Source organism: Otolemur garnettii, unplaced genomic scaffold, assembly GCF_000181295.1.
Source record: "Otolemur garnettii isolate 467f Iridium unplaced genomic scaffold, OtoGar3 scaffold00062, whole genome shotgun sequence".
NCBI lineage: Eukaryota > Metazoa > Chordata > Mammalia > Primates > Galagidae > Otolemur > Otolemur garnettii.
This window is the reverse complement of record NW_003852457.1, coordinates 447,756-467,983: the sequence shown is the minus strand read 5'-3', so window position 1 is coordinate 467,983 and position 20,228 is coordinate 447,756. Positions and strand designations below refer to the sequence as shown.

Sequence of the window (20,228 nt, the reverse complement as noted above, 5' to 3'; positions counted from 1 at the left end):
CTCCATCTCCTGGGCAGTCCTCACCTGCTTCTCTCCCCTGAACACCCTCAGGGCTGGTTCTGTTTCTCCATCTCCTGGGCAGTCCTCACCTGCTTGTCTCCCCTGAACATTTATTTTCTGCACTGTGAGCTCTTTCTTTTTTTGGAGGGGGGCTGTATATTTTTATTTTATTCTGTTGTGTTCCTAGCTATTATCATAGGACCAGGCACATTACAGATGCAATAAACTTCCTCAAAGCAGTGAGGAAACTGAGGCTCAGGAGGTTAAGTGACATCCTGGGTCACGCAGCTAGTATGAGGGGACTTGGATTTGGAAGTGTCTGTGTCTGATTTCTAACATGAAGATATGTTGCTTTTGGAGTAAACTGTTAATTCAGACTCATGTTTTTGTTTTCTTGCAGATATGTGACTATATTTTCCCAAGAAAAGCTGCAGCTTGGCATATATCATTGCATGGCGAACCCCAACTTCAGAAATATTGTGAGGAATAGAGAATTCAAGCATTTAAGAACCGGGTGTCACATGGTAAAGTGCGTCTGAATGCTGCAGAATCATCCAGGAGCAGGTGTCATGTGTTTGCCCTGGGGAGGGGTTCAGTCTTGCACACTCTGGTGTGAGTGTGTCAGGCTGGCCTGGCCCCCACTCACCGTCAAGCTGGGGACAGGTGCTTGCCAGCGATTCCTGTGAACAATGACGGAACACTGATCATACCCTTACAGTTACCACCGTCTGTGATGCTGGATCCTCAAACACCTTTGCAAAGTTGCTGCTACTGCTGTCACCCCAATCTATATTTAGATGAGAGACTGAGGCCCAGAGAGATGAACTTGTACAAGGTCTAATACTAGATCAAGATATGCACCTGGGAATGAAGTGGCTGTAATTCAGTGTGGAGGGTTCTGGAGTCCAGAGAGGAGCCCCATCTCACAGTCAGGGACTTAGGGGAGGAGAGGGCTGCCCTGAAGGTACAGTTTGAGCCAGGCCTGAAAGGACACGTCAGAGGACTCAGGAGAGAGTGTGTCCTACTGTCTGGGCCACATGCAGGGAATGGCTCAGCATCAGGACAGGACAAAGGTGACAACACTATGCACCAAACCATCTGGAGAACTGAGGGACAGAGTGGCTTCCAGGACACAGCTTTTGTTGGAGGGATAGGGATATCTGTCCATTCATCCCCTGGGGCACACTCGGGATACCTCCACCTTTGACTCCCGTGAATAATGCTGCTATGAGCGTGGGTTACAAACCTGGTCAGTCCCTGATTTCGGGTCTTTTGAGTGTATTCTTTTGAGGGGCATGACTGCTGGATGGTGTGAATTCTGTGTTTAATTCTTTGAGACACTGTCATACTATTTTCTACAGCAGCTGCACCAGTTGCAGTCCCAACCAACAGTGCACATAGGTCTCAATCTCTTCACACCGGTGCCCACATTTTTTTCTGCTGCTTTTTAATGTAGCCTGCCTGACGCAGTGAAGCGGCATCCCACTGTGCTTTTGATTTGCATTTCCCTAATGACTAATGATGTTCAGTATCTTCTCATGTGCTTACTGACCACTTGCATATCTTCTTTGGAGAAATGTCTATTCATGCCCTTTGCCCATTTTACATTGTTTTTTGAGGCCAGGCGTGGTGACACTTGCTTGTAATCCTAGCACCCCAGGAGGCTGAGGCAGGTGGATTGTTTGAGCTCAGGAGTTTGAGAACAGCCTGAGCAAAACCTCCTCTCTACTAAAAATAGAAAAACTAGCTGGGCGTTCTGGTGGGTGCCTGTAGTCCCAGCTGCTTGGGAGGCTGAGGCAAGTGGATTAAGAGTTTGAGGTTACTGTGAGCTGCGATGATGCCACAGCACTCTACCAGGGCAACAGAGCAAGACTCTGTCTCCAAAAACAAAAGTAATTTTTTTCTTGAGTTATAGGAGTTCTTTATATATTCTGAATACTAATCTCATGTCAGACTGACAATTTGCAAATATTTTCTCTTATTCTGTGAGCAGCCTTTTTACTCTTTAGATAGTATTCTTTGATGCACAAAATTTTTTAGCTTCAAAGTTAATTATCTTTTTTTTTCTTTTATTGCCTATGCTTCCTTACCTAATTCAATGTCCTGAAGCTTTTCCTCTCACTCCCTATTTTTAACATTTTTTTTTGAGACAGAGTCCCACCATGTCACCCTGGAGTGATGTGGCATCATAGCTCATAGCAACTTTAAACTCTTGGGCTCAAGTGATCCTCTTTTCTCAGTCTGTTGAGTAGCTGGTGCCTGCCACAATGCCAGCAACTTTTTCTACTTTTAGTAGAGACAGGATCTGCTCTTGCTCAGGCTGGTCTTCAACTCCTGAGCTCAAGCAATCCACCTGCCTTAGCCTCCCAGAATGTTAGGAATAAAGGTGTGAGCCACCAGGCCTAGCCTCCCTATTTTTAAAATAAGAATTTTAGGCCCAGTGAGGTGGCTCATGCCTGTAATCCTAGTACTCTGGGAAGCTGAGGTGGGTGGATTGCTTGAGCTCACAAGTTCAAGACCAGCTTGAGCAAGAGCAAGACCCCATCTCTAAAAATAGGCAGGCATTGTGGCAGCTGTAGTTTCAGTTACTTGGGAGACTGAGGCAAGAGAATCACTTGAGCCTAAGAGTTTGAGGTTGCTGTGAACTGTGATGCCACGGCACTCTACCCAGGGTGACATAGTGAGACTCTCTGTCTCAAAAAAAAAAAAAAAAAAAAGAAATTATTTAACACCTAAGGCCCTGCTAAAGTCCAAAGGCATATTGATACACTACAGAGTCCTCATAAATTCCATTTAAAAATAACTCATTCAGATGAAATTCATATGCCATACAGTTTACTATCTTAAAGTGGCATGTCGTTCATTCAGGATGTTGTGCTCATCCTCTATTTTTGTGTCAGAGCTTTACAGTCTACAAACTCCATTTATATCACTTTCTCATTAGAGCTCTACAGATCCTGAGAGCTAGAGGGAGTAGCGAACCCATGTCACAGGCATGGGAGGGAGGGTCACACACATTTAGCACATTGTGCAGTGGACACTGTGTTCCTGGGTTTTTAGCCAGTCAGGCCTTTGCTTTCCTTGGCTCTAATGTGGGGTGATGCCATCGACCTGGCAGGCGTTCCTATGAGCTAGGCTCACAATGCCCCTCCTCTTCTTTTCTGGACCTCCTTATCTGCCTTACCTGCCGCTATGTGACTTTTCCACCTGTGATTTCTATTGCTTGTTATCTCCAGCTGCTGACACCAGGCCCTTTAGCAATTTCTCCAGGATGGAGCAAAGCTTGCTGTAGGCACTCTGGAAGTACCTGCAGCACCAGCCCTGGGGATTTATTAAAAAGCACAGAACTAGGAGTTCATTGGAGGTCACTGGGCTTGATTCTCTGGTTCGATGGCTGAGGAGGCTGGGCACGGTAGTTCATGCCTGTAATCCTAGCACTCTAGGAGGCCAAGACAGGTGGATTGCCTGAGCTCACAAGTTCAAGACCAGCCTGAGCCAGAGCGAGGCCTCATCTCTAAAAATAGCTGGGCGATGTGGCAGGTGCCAGTAGTCCCAGCTACTTGGGAGGCTGAGGCAAGAAAATCACTTGAGCCCAAGAGTTTGAGGTTGCTGTGAGCTATGAGGCCATGGCATGGCACCCTACCAAGGGTGACAAAGTGAGACTCTATCTCAAAAAAGAAAAAAAAGGCTGAGGAAAGGGGAGTCTAAAGAGGTGGAACCCCAAGCCCTGCATGCCGCTGGAGCTGACTTTCTACACCAACCCCGAGACCCCTTCTTTAAGCCCTTCCACGCTTGGAGGAAAGGGGACAGCGCAGACTTGCTCTTGCTTGAGGCTTCCTGGGTCCCTATTGCAAATAGTGCCAACTGTTTACCTCCTTTGAATTTTGACCACCGCTAGGTGGGGGTTGAACGAACAGGAAGCCACAGCTTAGAGCTCTTGGAGCTTGCCTGCTATAGCCAGCACAGGGGAGCCAGACTCAGGTCCCCACAATTACTTCCCATAGCTCACCAATGAGAGCCACTGAGGCCAGGCAGCCTCCAGGCCTGAGTGAGAACCAGCAGAGACATAAGAGCCTGGCTGCGGTCAGGGCCTTGCCAGGCTCGAGGGAGGGGTAAAGGAATTCCTCAGGGCTCCAGGCCCAGCCCAGCCTTTCCACTTTTGATTTTGACTTGCTTTTTTTGGTTATTGTTCTTTTTCTTCTTACGCTGACAGACGTTTGACATTATTCAGCATTTCAGTCTTTTTTTTTTTAATGGAGTCTTAGATTATTAGGGCTGGAAAAATTCCTTTGGAGTCATTTCCTCTGGGTTTTATAGATGTCTATGGCAAGATCCAGAGAGGGTTTGGTCAGCTGGGAGGCAGATCTGGCCTGCTTCAGGTTCTGTGGCCAATGACCAGGCACCTGGCCAGCCTTCCCCTGGGCCCAGCCAGGGGCTGGAGGAGGCCCATGGTCCGTTGGGGATCCGGCCAGGCCTAGAGCTGACCAGGGAAGGGCCCTCCAGGACTCGGGCCTCTGACCATCTTCAGTCCTGAAGTTCTGTAATTACAGCATCCACTCTGCCCTGTTCCTGCTAGACTTGACTCAACCACTACTGGGCATGGCCAGCCTTAGGTTCACCTGGCAATTATTAACCTGGAATGGATCTTTCCACCCTCCTCCCCAGCAGCCCTTCCAGCGTCCACACCCGGCCAACTCGGTTTCCTGGCACAGGAGGGCTTCCGGGAGTCGGAGGCCGGAGGTGTGTCTGGCTTTTGTCCCTCCACACTGTCTCCAAAGTGGCCCCTGGGACTGACTGATCAGGGCACCCTTTGAGCCCAGGAGCCCTGGGAGGTGTATGACGTAGCCGGTACCTGAGGACCTGCCCATGCCTTCCTCTGTTCCCCAGGGAGAAGGCGACAGGTGATACCAGGCAGGTGGGGGCTGCGAGCGCCAACACCGCGCACGCGCCGGGACCTGCAAGCCGGTTCGGAAATGACGACCGCTCTAGAGCCCATTAGAGGGCCCGCCCCCGTTGCGGTCCCGCCCCGCCTCGAGCCCCCGCCCCCAGGCGGTCCCGCCACTCTCAGGCCCCGCCCCACCAGGCCCCTCCCGGCGGACCGCGCTCTCCGCTCACCCGGTCGCAAGGCTGCGCGGCTGGTCCGGCGGGCGCGGGCCCGGAGGGCGGCGGCGGAGTCTGGGCCGGGCTGCTGAGGCGCCCGAGGACCGTGCGCCCGGGGCAGTCATGGCAGAGGCTGCGCTGCAGCAGCTGTCGCTGCCCTCGGGGCTGCTGGAACTGTGCGCGCTGCTGGGAGCCTCCCGGGACAGCCTCCGAGGCCTGGAGCAGGTAGGGGCCGGCGGGGAAACTGAGGCTGGCGGCAGTTGGCGGGACAGCAGTCAGAGCGCGCGGTCAGACCCCGGCGCATCCCAAGCGGGCGCCTAGTGCCAGGAGGAGCTGCCGGTGGCTTCCTGACGTTTGTGCCTGGCCGGCCCCTGCGGGACCCTGCGCGCTGCGGGCTGGCAGGTGCTGTGGGTCTGCCGGTGGTGCCCAGAACCGCCGCCCTCACCCCACAGATGCCGACAGGGGTTGGTTCCTTCCTGCCCTCTCTAGAGCCCTCTCTCAGGCCGCCTGGTTCGTCCGCAGAGATGACTCTGAGGCAGACGCGCGCTCCGGTCCGCTGGGGCGTTGCTCGGAGCCCTCGGCCCACTGACTCTTCTTCCTGCAGGAGGCCCCACCTCTGGCAGGTGCTGAGATAGGGGGAACCAGACAGGGACGACGGAACCTCCGTCATTTCACGGTCTAGTGGGCCAAATCTTTGCCTATTGGCCATCGAATGATTTCATTCATCACACAAGAGATTATTGTCTCCTGAGTAGTCAGTTCTGTATTAGGCACAGAATAATGAGATTTAAAAATTTGAATTTAACTGCCGGCTTCAAATATTCTGTATCTAATCGTCCTTTGAAGAAGTCTAGATGTTTCTCTCACTTGTAGTAAATCTCCCCTCTCTTAGGGCCAACTCCTCTGCCTTTCTTTGGGACAGCGGCAGTTTGGGGACTTCTCGTTTCTTTTCCGTGCACGCTCTATTTCTCAGTCCTGGAATGCTGGCTTGGTCTTGCTTCTTCTGCCTGTGGCCTTCTGTCCTCCTGGCCCAGCCAGTCTGGGGCACCGTGACTGTGTCATTCTGCCCAGGGATTTCCCTACTTCACGGCCTAGTCCTCTGGGCAATTCCTTTCATTTCTTTCCAGATGACAACATTTTGAGGCAGAGGCGTTTGAATGTTTAAATGATGCTTGGCTATCCAGGGAAAATGAAGAATGTAGGGCCAAAGGGATGTCACCAAGGAAAGTTCCATGTTACTGAAGTTAACCACACGAATGTGGGTTAGTGACCCCCGAGTATCTGCCACCAGGCTTCTGTACCAAGGCAGTCCGGCTTCGCTGAAGAACCATTGCTCACATAGAAATGATTTCCCCCCCATCTTTCTTTGGGACCCCCCATAATGTCAGTGTACCCCTTTTGACTTTGGTCTCCTCCCATCCTCATCTACTCATTTGTCTCAGAGCCTCCTTTTTCTCTGAATGGGAAATGGCCCATTTGGGTAGTTGGGTGTCTTTGCTGCTGGGCTGTTACAACACCGGTTGCTCAGTATGAGACACGACTTTTGAGAGCAGGATGAATCAGCCGTGTGTTTACAGTGACCCTGTTCCTGAACTAAACAGTTGCAACATTTTCCCAGATCAAGTGAGAATATGGGTGGCTTGCTGCTGTGCATTCAAACTTTTGTCCTTTTTTTTTTTTTTTTTTTCTGAGACAGAGTTTCACTATGTCGCCCTGGGTAGAGTGCCATGGTGCCACAGCTCACAGCAACTTCAGACTCTTGGGCTTAAGCGATACTCTTGCCTCAGCCTCCCAAGTAGCTGGGACTACAGGCGCCTGCCAGAATGTTATTTTTGTTGTTGTTGTTGTTATTGTTTTTTGGCAGGCCCGGGCTGGGTTTGAACCCACCAGCCCTGGTATATGTGGCTGGTGCCCTAGCCACTGAGCTATAGGTGCCAAGCCTGAACTTTTGTCCTTTTTGTTCTATATTCTTATCCTGTTAAGGGGTTTCACAAAGGGTAGAGAGAAAAATAGTAAGGATTTGGAAAAAAGAAGTGTTAAGTGAAGGATTAAACTTCTGGAGTGATCTTACTTTTAAAGTCAACATCAATGCTAGACTTTATCAAACATACAATTTTATTTAATTAGTGTTTTTTTTTTTAGCAATTCTATTTTGACTGTTCAAAGTAAGGATTTAAACTAATTTTTAATTTTATTTATTTTAGAGGAAGAGTCTTGTTCTTTTGCCCAGGCTGGGGTGGGCAGTGGAGTGATCATAGCTCACTGCAACTTCAAACTCCTGGGTTCCAGTGAGCCTCCTTTCTCAGCCTCCTGCATAGCTGGGCTGTAGGCATGCACCACCACACCCAGCCAATTGTTGTATTTTTTTGTAGAGATGGGATCTCGCTTGTTGCCTAGGCTGGTCTTGAACTCCTGGCCTCAAGCAATCCTCCCGCCTTGACCTACCAAAGTGCTGGGATTATAGCGTGTGCCACTGTGCCTGGCCTTACTTTTTAATTTTACTTCTTAAGTTGTTTCTCTGTGGCTCAGGCATTCTTATTTGGTGACACAGGAAGAAAGAAGCCCAGAGGTATGAGAAATATCCAACATTAAGTGTGGTCCCCTCTTTGTTTTACTTCTTAGACAGGGACAGTAGTGTTTGTTTTGTTGGGATGGTGACAAAGAATTCAAGAGCAAGGGCCAGTCCTCATGTGAGGTGCATTTCCCTCCACCTCTCTACTGTAGAGGGACCCCCTGTTACTGGTTGCTGTGGAGACCAGACAGCAAGCCAGTGTGAGGGGATCCATCGGAGTGGTGGAAAGTGCTCAGGGACTGTGCACAGCACCCTTCCACAGTGACCAGCAGAGTTCTCTGTGTGAAGGTGTGTACGTAGGCTTTAGTGGGAAGCGTCCTGGCTCAGCTCTGGCCCCCAGCCCTCCCTGGACCGGGGCAGTCAGCACTCTTTGTCTGTGCAGCCCAATCCAGGGGCTGCTGGCCGTGTGTGGATGCTGAGTGCCTCGCATGTAGCTAGTGAGGGTGAGGAACTGGACTGTAAATTTTGTTTAATTTTAATTAATTTAAATTTCAATAGCCACAAGTGGTTTCTGGCACTGTGTTGGACAACATAGTTCTAAAGCATTATGACATAGATTAATTTCTGTTTTATCTCATTAATAATGGCCAATCCTATAGCAAAGGTTAACACCCTTATATGATCTGACTTTGAAATAAATCTGTGACTCAAAGGGTGTATGGTTCTTACTTTTTAATTGGCGCTTTTTTTTTTCAAGCATGAAATAAAGTTTATTGAGGAAGAGAAAGATAGATTTATAGAGCAAGAGTAAGATAGAAGTACACAGAGCAAGATGCATTCACTATGGATGACAGGCCCCTGGTCTTAAAAAAAGGCCTCAGTAGCTTGATTTTGAAAACTAAACAAATAGCTTTGGGTAAGGGTTTAGTAAGTCAACATGTGGGATGGGAGGGCAGGAAATGGCTGTCAGCTCCAGCTTGGACTGGCAGAGGGGATGTGTGTCATGCCAGGGGAGCCCCACAAGCTGCATTGGTCCACCCTGAAGAAGTCTCACGTCGCCCTGGCAGCAGTATCTGTGTAGTCCCGACAGTGACAAGAGCTGCACTGAGCACTGTAGTGAGATGGAAGACAGAGAGAAAGTGCCACCCGTGTTCTCTGTATTATTTGAGGGAGGAATGGAAAGATAAAAAGTTAAAAAAAAAAATCTTGTATCCAGTTAAAGTTTGGAGGAGTTCAGGGTAAATGCCCATTTCACTAACTCAGGAACCATTTGGTCGGTTGAGGAAGGGTGTGTCTCTTCAGCGTATGTGCCCCGCCCCCCCCTCCCCCGGCTGGTGTGGACAGTGTAGAGTTGTTGTGTCAGAGTTTGATGGTGTGCAGGGCCCCTCGCTGTGTCTGCCTGCTGACCACCCTGGAGGGGGCTCAGTGATGGTCTAGGGCTTCCTGGCAGCCGTCCTGGGCTGACCATTGAACCTAGTTGTCTCGATTATTCCCCACACTTAGCCTTGAAAAGGAAACTTGGAGGGATAGAGAAGCTCATTGCTGTGGCTGGGACGGAGCCAGCACTTGCACTCAGGTCTGCTGGGCCTCACATGAGGGAGGTGAGGGGCAGCGCTCCAAGGTTTAGCTGAGGAGCTGCCCAAGGAGTCACTGTCTCGCCTGAGCGCAGGGCCTGGGAGGTTTCTAGATCTTCCTGTCCTTCCCCCAGGTCATGAGCCTTGGGTGGGAAAAGCTGCTCCCACCAACACCTGTAGGTGACAGTTCTGTCCCACTGGTTTTGTGGGTGAGGAGGGGAAACAGCGAACAGTGGGGCTGAGGTGGGAAGGACACCACAGAACAGGAGCTGACACTATTGGAGTAACTCTTATTTTTGTCTTTTTTAGGTTGCCCAGAAAAAAGGACTCAAAAATCTTTCTTCTCTTGATCCAGAGGTTCTGTCTGTTTTTGTGCCTCCTTTTGTCAGTAAAGAGGACAGTCAAGTGGCCGGCGCTAACTGTGCCACTCTGGGTAAAGGCCGGCGGCGCTCCTTCAGGAAGAAGAGGGACAGGCCCAAGCCGGAGCACTGGAGGGGGCTCCCGGAGGACCCCAAAGTGCTGGACTCCGAGGAGGTCAGCGTCCCGGGCGGTGTGGACCTCCTCGCCCTGCCCCAACTGTGCTTCCCAGGTGTGTTCACACAGGGGCACAGATCAGGTGGCCTGGTGCTGTGGGCTACCCAGGGTGGCCTCCTCCCGGAAACCCACACTTGGAGTGGAGCAGAGCCGAAGGGCAGCAAGCTGGGGACCCCTTCTGCCTCTGGTGTTTGATTGGGGGATTTAGTTTTCTTAATCCTGGGAATTTTAAAGCTTAAAAGGAAACTTAAATCATTTAATGCAATTCTTATGTTTTGGAAAACTGAGTCCTGGAAGAGCAGCTGTGTGGCCTGGCAGGTGGGTGTGGCCTGACAGGGAGCCCTATTTGTTTATGGAACCTTCAAAGGCTCCTCCACTGTGAGTTAAAGTGATGTCTTAAATTGGTTGGGTTAAAAGTACGGTCCAGCGAGTCTGCAGCGGATCTGCCCTGGCCTGAGCCTGAGCCTCTGGCTCCCACCTCTCTGTTTTCTGTTTCATTGGCTGGGAAGCACAGACTTTGCTGAGTCCCCAGGCTTGGCCATTCCCAGCTAACAGGTGAGCCTTCATGGCTGTTACCATTGGGAACATGAAGCCATTTCCTGGCCACAGGGATTATAATCCGGGGATGGTGGGGGAAGCACCTGTGCTCAGGGAGCATCATCGCTGGCCACCAGCCTCGCCCTAGAGGTTCATCCACCGCTGAGTGTCTGTGGTATTTTCACCACTCAGTTTTCAGCCTGCAGAGAGATGGTGGGGGAATTGCTGCCCTGGGGAGGGACTGAGGGAGGCAGAGTTTGCTGAAGTGCAATGAGGAGAATGAGCATATCTCGATGTCAAGGTTCTGCCAGTGATAATTGGAGATGGGCGTGAAATGATTTGTTTGTGGGTAGCCCAGGCCTTAAAATGAATGCTGCATGGCAGACAGAGATTCTCCTGTCTTTTTCTTCTGCTGCAGGGGGCATGTGCGTGGCCTCTGAGCCCAAGGAGGATCGGGTCCACTTCCTGGTGCTGACCGACATCTGTGGGAACAGAACCTATGGCGTGGTTGCCCAGTTCTACCGGCCCCTGCACGTAGGTGCTTCCTACTGCTTCCCATGTTGGGCTTAGACTTTTCCGTTATTGTGGTGAAATACGTGTTGTATATGACACAGCATTGGCCACTGCAGCCATTTTAAAGGGCACAATTCAGGCACATTAAGCACATTCTCAGTGTCACACAACCACCATGTGGTTGCCCAGAACATCTTCCTCATCCCCAGACCCCAGACCCATCGAGCCTTTACTGCCCACCTCCCTCTACCCCAGCCCCTGGCAGCCCTGAATCTGCCTCTGTCTCTGCAGCTGTGTCTGCTCTGAGTGTTTCCTGTGAGTGACGCCATGCACAGTGGGGTTATGCAGTGTGGGGGGCTGTGCAGGGAGAGTGTGGGGTCATGTAAAGTGGGGCTGTGCGTAATGGGGGGCAGTGCAGGGTGGGGCCTCTGCACCGGCTGCTCTCAGCTAGCAGGAGCCGCACTGCTGGTGTGTTGGCTCCTCATCCTTCTCATGATTGAGTGATGTTCCAGGTCTGGAGGGACCACATTTTATTTATTCACTGATGGACTTGTGGCTGTTTCACCTTCTGTCTCTTGTGCAAGGTCCTTGGGTTTAGGTTTTGTGAGTGTATTTTGGTCATCACATGTTTTGGGAGTGTTGGGCAGCCAAGGCCACCGAGTGAGTCAGCTGGCCTTGAAGGAGCTTGTAGGGGAAATGATGTTCCTGAAGAGGCATTGTGATTATCCGTATTCTTCAGTGGGCTCGTGGTCCACTCTGTGTCCAGGAGCAGAGGGGACCGTGAGCCCCATCCAGGGGCCCTGCTGCTTTGTCAGAGGAAGGCTGCCAGTTCCATTCAGTGGCGACAAGTGGCTGCCTAGATGCCCTCAGGACTGGGCGATTGTCCTTCTTTTTGGTAGAAGTATGTTCACGTGTTGCTTTCACTGAGTGTGGGAAGGCATAAGATGCTGTCAGACGGATTCTGTCCATGGGTGCTCGTGGGGTAGCACACGCAGGTGACCGTGTCCGTAATGAGTGAGGAAGAGTGAAACTCACTGCTCAGCGCTCTGAGTCACATCTCACGACCGTCTCCTGGGTGCTGAGACGGAAACTGGCTGGTCAGACCTCAAGTGCCCATGCAGAGTTTTGCCGTCTGCCTCTGCGACGTGCCGACCAGAGGCGCAGGCGAGCATGGTCCAGCCTTCTCTCCCTGCGTGTGTTATGTGTGAGAGGAATCCCACCTGTTCCTGCCTCCACCTCGGCAGTGTTGCAGAAATGTTGGATCATTCAGAAAAGTGCTTGGGAGTTGATGAAATAACCATAATAAGAAATGCACAAATTACTTTTATTATCATTGAATATATATATAAAAAAGTAACAACCCCACTGCTTTGCATTATATACAGTGACAGATGTCACTGTCCCACTACACCTGCCTGTCAGGGGGGTGTGGCCCGCTCTCCTTTCTGCTCAGTGGCTGTGTATTTTCAGGGTAGTCCCCACACTTCACCCTGCTCACTTCCCCTTCTTCACTGCTTATCCAGACGAGTGTGGACCTATGGCTCTAACATAGGCCCTCTTCCACACTCTACTCTTACCCCATGTGACCGGAGGGTAAACCTGTGCCTGCCTGGGGAGCTCAGTGCCCACAAAGTGCCCAGCAATAGCCCAGCCCCCTCTATTAGCAGCTCAGAACCAGGTGTGACCCCCAAGCACTTTGTGTGCAGTCATTTGTTTAATCCTCACCCCAGCGAATGAGGTTGGGAACTATTTTTTTTTTTCTTTTTTTGAGACGGAGCCTCAAGCCATCCCCCTGGGTAGAGTGCCATGGCATCACAGCTCACAGCAACCTCCAACTCCTGGGCTCAAGCGAGTCTCCTGCCTCAGCCTCCCAAGTAGCTGGGACTACAGGCACCCGCCACAATGCCTGGCCATTTTTTGGTTGCAGCCATCATTGTTGTTTGGCGGGCCGGGCTGGGGGTTCGAACCCGCCACCTTAGGTGTATGTGGCTGGCGCCTTAGCCGCTTGAGCCACAGGCGCCGAGCCCGAGGTTGGGAATTATTAACAGCATCCCCATTTTACAGATGAGGAAATAGTATCCCAGAGAAATTAAGTGACTTGCCCAAGGTCACACAGCAATTGGGATTTGAATTTGAACAGAATGACTCTAGAGCAATGACTTTTATTAAATGTTGCTGGGTGAGTGGGGGTGTGCAGTGGCTCATGCCTATAATCCCAGCCCTCTGGAAGGCCAAGGTAGTAGATTACTTGAGGTCAGGGGTTTGAGACCAGCCTAAGCAAGAGTGAGACCCCAGCTCCATAAAAAGTAGAAAACTTAGCCGGCATGGTGGTTATACACTAGTTCCAGCTCTTTGGAAGGCTGAGGCAAGAGGATCTGGAAGCCCAGAGTTTGAGGTTGCTGTAACCTATGATGACACTGCTATACTCCAGACAGGGCAATAGAGTGAGACTCTGTTTAAAAAAAAAAAAAGGCTGGCTCAGCGCTTGTAGTAAAGTAGTTGTGGCGCCAGCCACATACACCCAGGATGGTGGGTTTGAACCCGGCCCGGTCCAGCTAAATAACAATGATAACTGCAGCAAAAAATAGCTGGGCACCTGTAGACCCAGCTACTTGGGAGGCTGAGGCAAGAGAATTGTTTGAGGTTGCTGTGAGTTGTAATGCCACAGCATCCTACCAAGGGCAACATAGTGAGATTCTGTTTAAAAAAAAAAAAAAAGTCATTTGTAAGTTCTGCAGCAAGCTAGGCTGCCCAGGACCTTGCTGCTGTGCTGTTTCTCAGGCCTGTGGATCCCTGCCCCTCACAGGCTGAGACCCTCCTGCTTGGTCCTCTGGCTCCCAGGCACATGCACAGGCCACTTCCCCCGTGCGGCTGCATTTCCCTCCTTCCTCTGTCTTGAGTCCTTCTGTGCCCTCCTTGTGTGTCCCCTCCCATCCCAAGGCTGTGAGCCTCTCCAGGAGAGGGATGTCTTACCTTTTTGTAACCTCAGCTCCTTGCATGGTGCAGACACCCTCTAGGGGCCCCAGAGACATTAACTGCTGTCCTGGCCTTGATGGCAAGACCAGCCCAGAGCATGGCCAGGCGGGTTGGAGGTGGGAGGCCCCAGCCCTGTGCCGAGATGCTGGCACCACCAGAGACAGATCCTGCAGTTGCCCAGACGGGGAGGTGACAGTGGCACGCTGCTTTCCTCTAGGACGAGTACTGTTTCTACAACGGAAAAACACACTGGGAGTCGTCCCGGCCGACCTCGAGCGCTACTGGCTGCTTTGTGCCCTTCGCAGTGTGTGTGGTCTCCAGAGTCCCCTATTACAACTCCCTCAAGGACTGCCTCTCCTGGTGAGCAGGTGCCCTCTGTGGCTCTCAGGCTGTGCAGGACTGGGTGAGAGGGCAGCGGCTGGGTGTGGCCGAGGGCTCTCTCTTGGACAGAGAAGAGCTGGGCTCTTCTGTGACTGGTAATTTGTGGCAGCGGCGAAAAAGGACGAAGCTGCGCGGTGGGGTAAGATGAACATGGGGCATTTTTTTAAAGAGGCCTATGTCAGGAACAAATTTCCCTACCTGTCTGAGAAAACCAGGAAGCTACTATTCTGATGAGTTTTATTGGCATTTAAAAAGTGACCTTTTGGCCAGCCATGGTGGTTCACACCTATAATCCCTGCACTCTGGGAGGCCAAGGTAGGTGGATTGCCTGAGCTCACAGGTTTGAGACCAGCCAGAGCAAGAGTGAGACCCCCATCTCTAAAAATAGCCAGGCATTGTGATGGGCGCCCACTGTAGTCCCAGCTACTCAGGGGGCTGAGACAAGAGAATTGTTTGAGCCCCAGAGTTAGAGGTTGCTGTGAGCGATGATACCATAGTACTCTACCAAGGGTGACGAAGTGACACTCTGTCTCAAAAAAAAAAATAAAAAGTACCTTTTGGGTAGAGAATCTGATGTTGAATAGAAAGTTCAAAAATGTAAAGAATCTTTGAAAGATCAAGAGGTGTCATGTAGTGCCACTGGGTTCCCCTTATCAGAGGCTGCTATGGGGACAGAGGCTGCACCCCGGATCCGGATGTGGGTCTGTTCCAGCAGTAGTTCCATAGTCTTAGAACCTGTATTTGTTTGGTTAAAACCTGGGAGAAAGGCAGGTAGCAAAGCTCCCCTCGGTGTCAGAAATGAGGAGCAGCCATGGCAGTTTGCTGCACGGGCAGCTCTGTTGTGACTTTTCTGGGATGGATGATCATTTTAGGCCCTAAGCCTGGGTCGCTGGGACAGGCCAGTCAGTGCGCTGGGCGACTGGGACCTGACCTGACTCACTTTGCTCATGAGTCAGAGTCCCCATCCTATTGGGTTATTTATTCATTTTTGAGACAGAGTCTCACTCTGTCACCCAGGCTGAACGGTGGTGGTGTAATTACAGCTCACTGCAGCCTTGAAATTCTGGTCTCTGGCTGTCCTCCTGCCTCAGTCTCCTGAGTAGCTGTGACTCCAGGCGTTCACCACCACGCCCATGGCTTCTGTTGCTGCCTGACCAGGTGGGATCCTGGCAGGTACTCTCTTCCCACCATGGCCTCCTCTGGACACCCCAGGGTCGCTCCCTGCCTGGGCTCATCCTCCTTTCTGGTCACACTCTTCTCCTGAGGGCCTGGCTGTGTCTGTGTGGCCTCTACGGTCCCTTGCTGCAGGGCCAGGCCTGGGCCTACACCTCATGAGTTTGTCTATGAGGACAGATGTCAGACTGTCTGTCCTTGTGATTTTAGGGAATTAGCATCCCTAGAGTCATCGTTCCATTAGGTATAACCTTTAACCCAAACTTTCATGTGCAGAGCTCTGAAAATCACCATTATTAAGGTGTGATGCGTGGAACACAATAAAACTCACCCACTTTAAGTGTATAGTTGGATGAGTTTTGATAAATGTACATACCTGTGTGACCACACCTGTGCAATCATTGCCACAATTAAGAGAGAAAACATTTGCACTCAGAAGTTCCCCAAGGCTCTTTAGAGGCAATTATAACTCTGCCCCAAGGCAATCACTTATTATATGTGTTTGTGTACATAAAAATTTTTTTTGAGAGTCTCACCCTGTTGCCCCAGGCTAGACTGCTATGGCATCATCATAGCTCACAGCAATCTCCAATTCTTGGGCTCAAATGATCCTCCTGCCTCAGCCTTCCAAGTAGCTGGAACTATAGGCACCTGCTACCATGCCCAGCTAAGTTTTCTATTTTTAGTAGAGATGGCGGTCTCACTCTTCCTGAGGCTGGTCTCAAACTCCTGAGCTCAAGGGATCCTCCCGCCTCAGCCTCCCTGAGTGCTGGGATTACAGGTGTGAGCCACTGTGCTCTGCTTATCTACTATATTCTAAAATCATATACAGCTCTTCAAAAGTCAGAATGCATTTTGGAAATAAACTTTGTCAAGATCTTTCTTTCCAAGTGTTGTTTATTTATTCCTCACTAAAATGTAGCACATGTACAGAAAATGTACAAATTCCAGTGGTTTTTGACAAACTGAACACACCCATGTAACCATCATCCAGATCAAGAAATAGAACACAATAGCCCACCCTGCCCTGCCCCTTCCAGACACTCTGCCATGCTGGGAATCACGCTCCTGTGGTCTGACGGTAGATTGTTCCACTTTTGGTGAAAAGTCCTAGAATTATTGGCAGCACCTGTGGCTCAAAGGAGTAGGGCAATGGCCCCAGATACTGGAGGTGGTGGGTCCAAACCCAGCCCTGGCCAAAACCATCAAAAAAAAAAAAAAGTCTTAGAATGATTGATTTGGACCCTTAAGGAGATTGGCTTGATTAGAAGAAATGCTGAGGACAACAACGAGATTCTCATTTTTATTTTGTGATTCAATTTTTGTTTTTCAATTTCAGTTTATTGATTCATCTGAAGCTCTGTAAAGATTTTGAAGTTGACAACCCTATAAAAGATTTTGCTGCAAAACTTTCTTTGATACCCAGTCCACCACCTGGACCACTCCATTTGGTAAATTAAATTTGGAATTATATTATTTTTTCTTTGCAAATGGTAAAAGTAATATGTTGAAGAAGGTTTTAAACTATAACTGCAGCTCTAGCTGTGTTTAAATTAAAGTTCTTACAGAAGGAAGCATTTTGTGCACTGTTTCTAAAGGTTGAGTTTTGCTGAGTGACTTGATACACAGAGGTAGTATTGGAATATTTGGGTAGTTTAGCATCTGAGTTCACTTCTTGCTATGCAGAAAATACATAGAATTCTCAGTTCATCAGTGTAAGAATTTATCTAAGGTACAAATCTCTTTTTTGGTTATTCATCTTAAATATCGGGTATTGTATTTAATTTGGGTTTTCTCCTGCACAGTGTGATTAACAGAAAGTAACTGGTTTTACATTTTTTGTTATTCTGAGACATGGTACTACATTATTTTATTAGTTGACAAACATTTCCCAAACTGGGTTCTTTTCTGAGAGATGTTAGCTGTTTCACAACACAGGGTTTAGGGTTACACGAAGCTGGAGGGTGGCATACCCTTCCCCTTTCGTTAGTGATGTGTTATGCTGCTTAGCTATGTGAAGAAACCTGATTGACTCAGCATTTTCCAAACCGATTTAACCACATATAGGATTCTGCTGCTGGTTTTTTTTAAACCGACTCTGTCAAACATGTTGACATATTTAGTAAATGTCAAGTCAGTTTCACTGGATTAGTCCCATCAAACAGTGTTTTTCAACTGATTTTATCTCGTGGCACACTTGACGTTAGTTAAACTTTCACAGCACACTTACATATGTTGATTTTTTTAAAAAAAAAGAGTTAAAGAATATACTCTGCTTTAATTTAATTAATGATCTTTAAAAATTTTCAAGGCTGTGGCACACCAATTGAAAATCACTCCTCTTGAAGATTATATGTATAAATCTTGGTCCCTGCATTTTTTTTTCTTTTCCTTTTTGAGACAGAATCTCACTCTGTTGCCCAGGCTGAAGTGCTATGGTGTCATCATAGCTTACTGCAGCCTCACATTCCTGGGCTCAAGTGATTCTCCTGCCTCTGCCTCCCAAGTAGCTCAGGCTGCAGGGGTGTATATCACACCTGGCTAATTTTTTGTAGAGATGGATGGAGTCTTTCTGTATTGCCCAGGCTGGTCTTGAACCCCTGGCCTCCCAAAGTGCTGGGATTATAGGCATGAGCCACCACCCCACCCCTGGCCTGTTATTTTTTCTTTCTTTCTTTTTTTTTGAGACAGAGTCTTACTTTATTGCCCTTGGTAGAGTGCCGTGGCATCACAGCTCACAGCAACCTCCAACTCCTGGGCTTAGTTGATCCTCTTGCCTCAGCCTCCCAAGTAGCTGGGTCTACAGGTGCCCACCATAACACTCGGCTATTTTTTTTTTGTTGCAGTTTGGCCGGGGCCGGGTTTTGAACCTGCCACCCTCATTATATGGGGCCGGAACCCTACCCACTGAGCCACAGGCGACACCCAAGGCCTGTTATTTTTAATTACTGACAATAGAAAAATAAGTTTGACTCATCAGGAGACAAATGATCATGAGTTTAAAATGTATATTTTTAATAGTACTCCAAACCCAGCAGTCTCTGGGTGAAATCCTGCCTCCCAGGCAAGACCCAGAGGGGGCCGCCTGTCTTATCTCAGTTCTACTCCCCAAAACATTTGTAGGGAATATTTATTAGATACTTACTTTCTGCAAGGCACTCGTCTTTATTACGTGGATAACTGGTACTTTCTTGTGGACATTGTGTGCAGTGAAATCATCAAAGTTTGTGTTTTTGTCCTGTAAATTCAGCAAATCTTCACTGAGGCCCTGGGAGAGCAGTGACAAAACTAAGTCTCTGGCTTCAGGATGGGTCAGGGTCAGCCGGAATCTTCTGTCCTCAGCCTTTGAACATAAGTGGTGGCTGGGCATGGTGGCTCACACCTGTAATCCTAGCACTCTGGGAGTCTGAGGTGGGTGGATTGCCTGAGTTCACAGGTTCGAGACCAGCCTGAGCAAGAGTATGACCCCATCTCTAAAAATAGCCAGGTGTGGTGTTGGGCGCCTATAGTCCCAGGTAGCTGGGAGGCTAAGACAAGAGAATTACTTGAGCTCAAGAGTTTGAGGTATCTGTAAGAGCTAGGGCACTCTACCAAGGGTGACAAGTGAGACTCTGTCTCAAAAAAGAAAAAAAAAAAAAGAAAAAGAAAAAAAAAAAGGCAGTTGGCTTAGTGCCTATAGCTAAGTGGTTAGGGCATAGGCCACATACACCAGGGCTGGTGGGTTTGAACCCAGCCCTGGCCTGCTGAACAATGACAACAACAACAACAACAAAAAATAGTTGGGCATTGTGGCAGGTGCTTGTAGTCCCAGCTACTTGGGAGGCAGAGGCAAGAGAATCACTTAAGCCCAAGAGTTTGAGGTTGCTGTGAGCTGTGATGCCACAGCACTCTACTGAGGGCAATATAGTAAGACTATCTCAAACAAAACAAAACAAAACAAAACACATGGTTCTTGTGGCAGTTTTCTGGGTCTCAGAATTGTGGGCTGCCTGCTGCTGGGCCTGCATCTTCTCAGCCCCAGCAAGCAAGCTGAGTGAGGGTGGCAGCTGGTCCCAGCTCTTCCCCCTCAGTTCCATCTGTCCCAAGCCTGACCGACCTGCCTTCAACTTTTGTTTTCAGTTTGCCATTTCTCTGCCATCACCCCATGATGGCCACTGGCCCCTCCCACCAGTGTGACCTCAGGTCCACTGGTCTGTCCACTCCAGTTCATTCTCAACCCTTCAGTTTGTCCTTGCATGGTGACAGCAGAGGTCATTAACACATCTGAACTGTCCCTGGGCTCAGCCTGCTTTTTCTCTGCCCACTAGTGGGTGTGATTTACTTTTTTCTCAAATTGTGGGCTTAGTTGGGTGTGCACAATGCAACATGTGTGTGTATGTGGGAATTTGCCAGGACAGGACTCTGTGCGTCCCAGGGCACACTCACACACACACACTCTCATTCACATTGGGACACTGGATGTGCCAGTGAACCTCCTGATCTCAGTGTTGGGCTGTGGGAGATAGCCTGAGTCCCGGGCAAAACCCTCCCAACAGACAAGCTGGGAGTCAGTTGTTCTCATTAGTATTGTAACACATGAGGCTTCAGACCAGCTGGGAGTCACATTGTAACACATTGGCTTCATACCTGCTGGGAGTCACATTGTAACACAGGGGCTTCACATTTGCTGGGAGTCACATTGTAACACATAGCTTCACACCTGCTGGGAGTCACATTGTAACGCGCTGGCTTCAGACCAGCTGGGAGTCACATTGTAACACATAGGCTTCACACCTGCTGGGAGTCACATTGTAACACACTGGCTTCAGACCAGCTGGGAGTCACATTGTAACACATGGGGCTTCACACCTGCTGGGAGTCACATTGTAACACACTGGCTTCACACTAGCTGGTAGTCACATTGTAACACACTGGCTTCACACTAGCTG

General features: G+C 49.6%; 1 protein-coding gene across 1 annotated transcript in view; it reads left to right on the top strand.

Moving 5' to 3' along the window:
• Positions 1-5,156: 5,156 nt before the first annotated feature.
• Positions 5,157-20,228, top strand: part of DENND3 (DENN domain containing 3) — a 76,237-nt gene continuing 61,165 nt past the window's right edge. Inside the window, exons 1-5 of the mRNA XM_012806995.2 lie at positions 5,157-5,325; positions 9,496-9,775; positions 10,676-10,791; positions 13,964-14,106; positions 16,640-16,751. Coding sequence (XP_012662449.1) covers positions 5,224-5,325; positions 9,496-9,775; positions 10,676-10,791; positions 13,964-14,106; positions 16,640-16,751 — 753 coding nt within the window. The 5' untranslated portion in view covers positions 5,157-5,223. The remainder of the gene's footprint in view (positions 5,326-9,495; positions 9,776-10,675; positions 10,792-13,963; positions 14,107-16,639; positions 16,752-20,228) is intronic.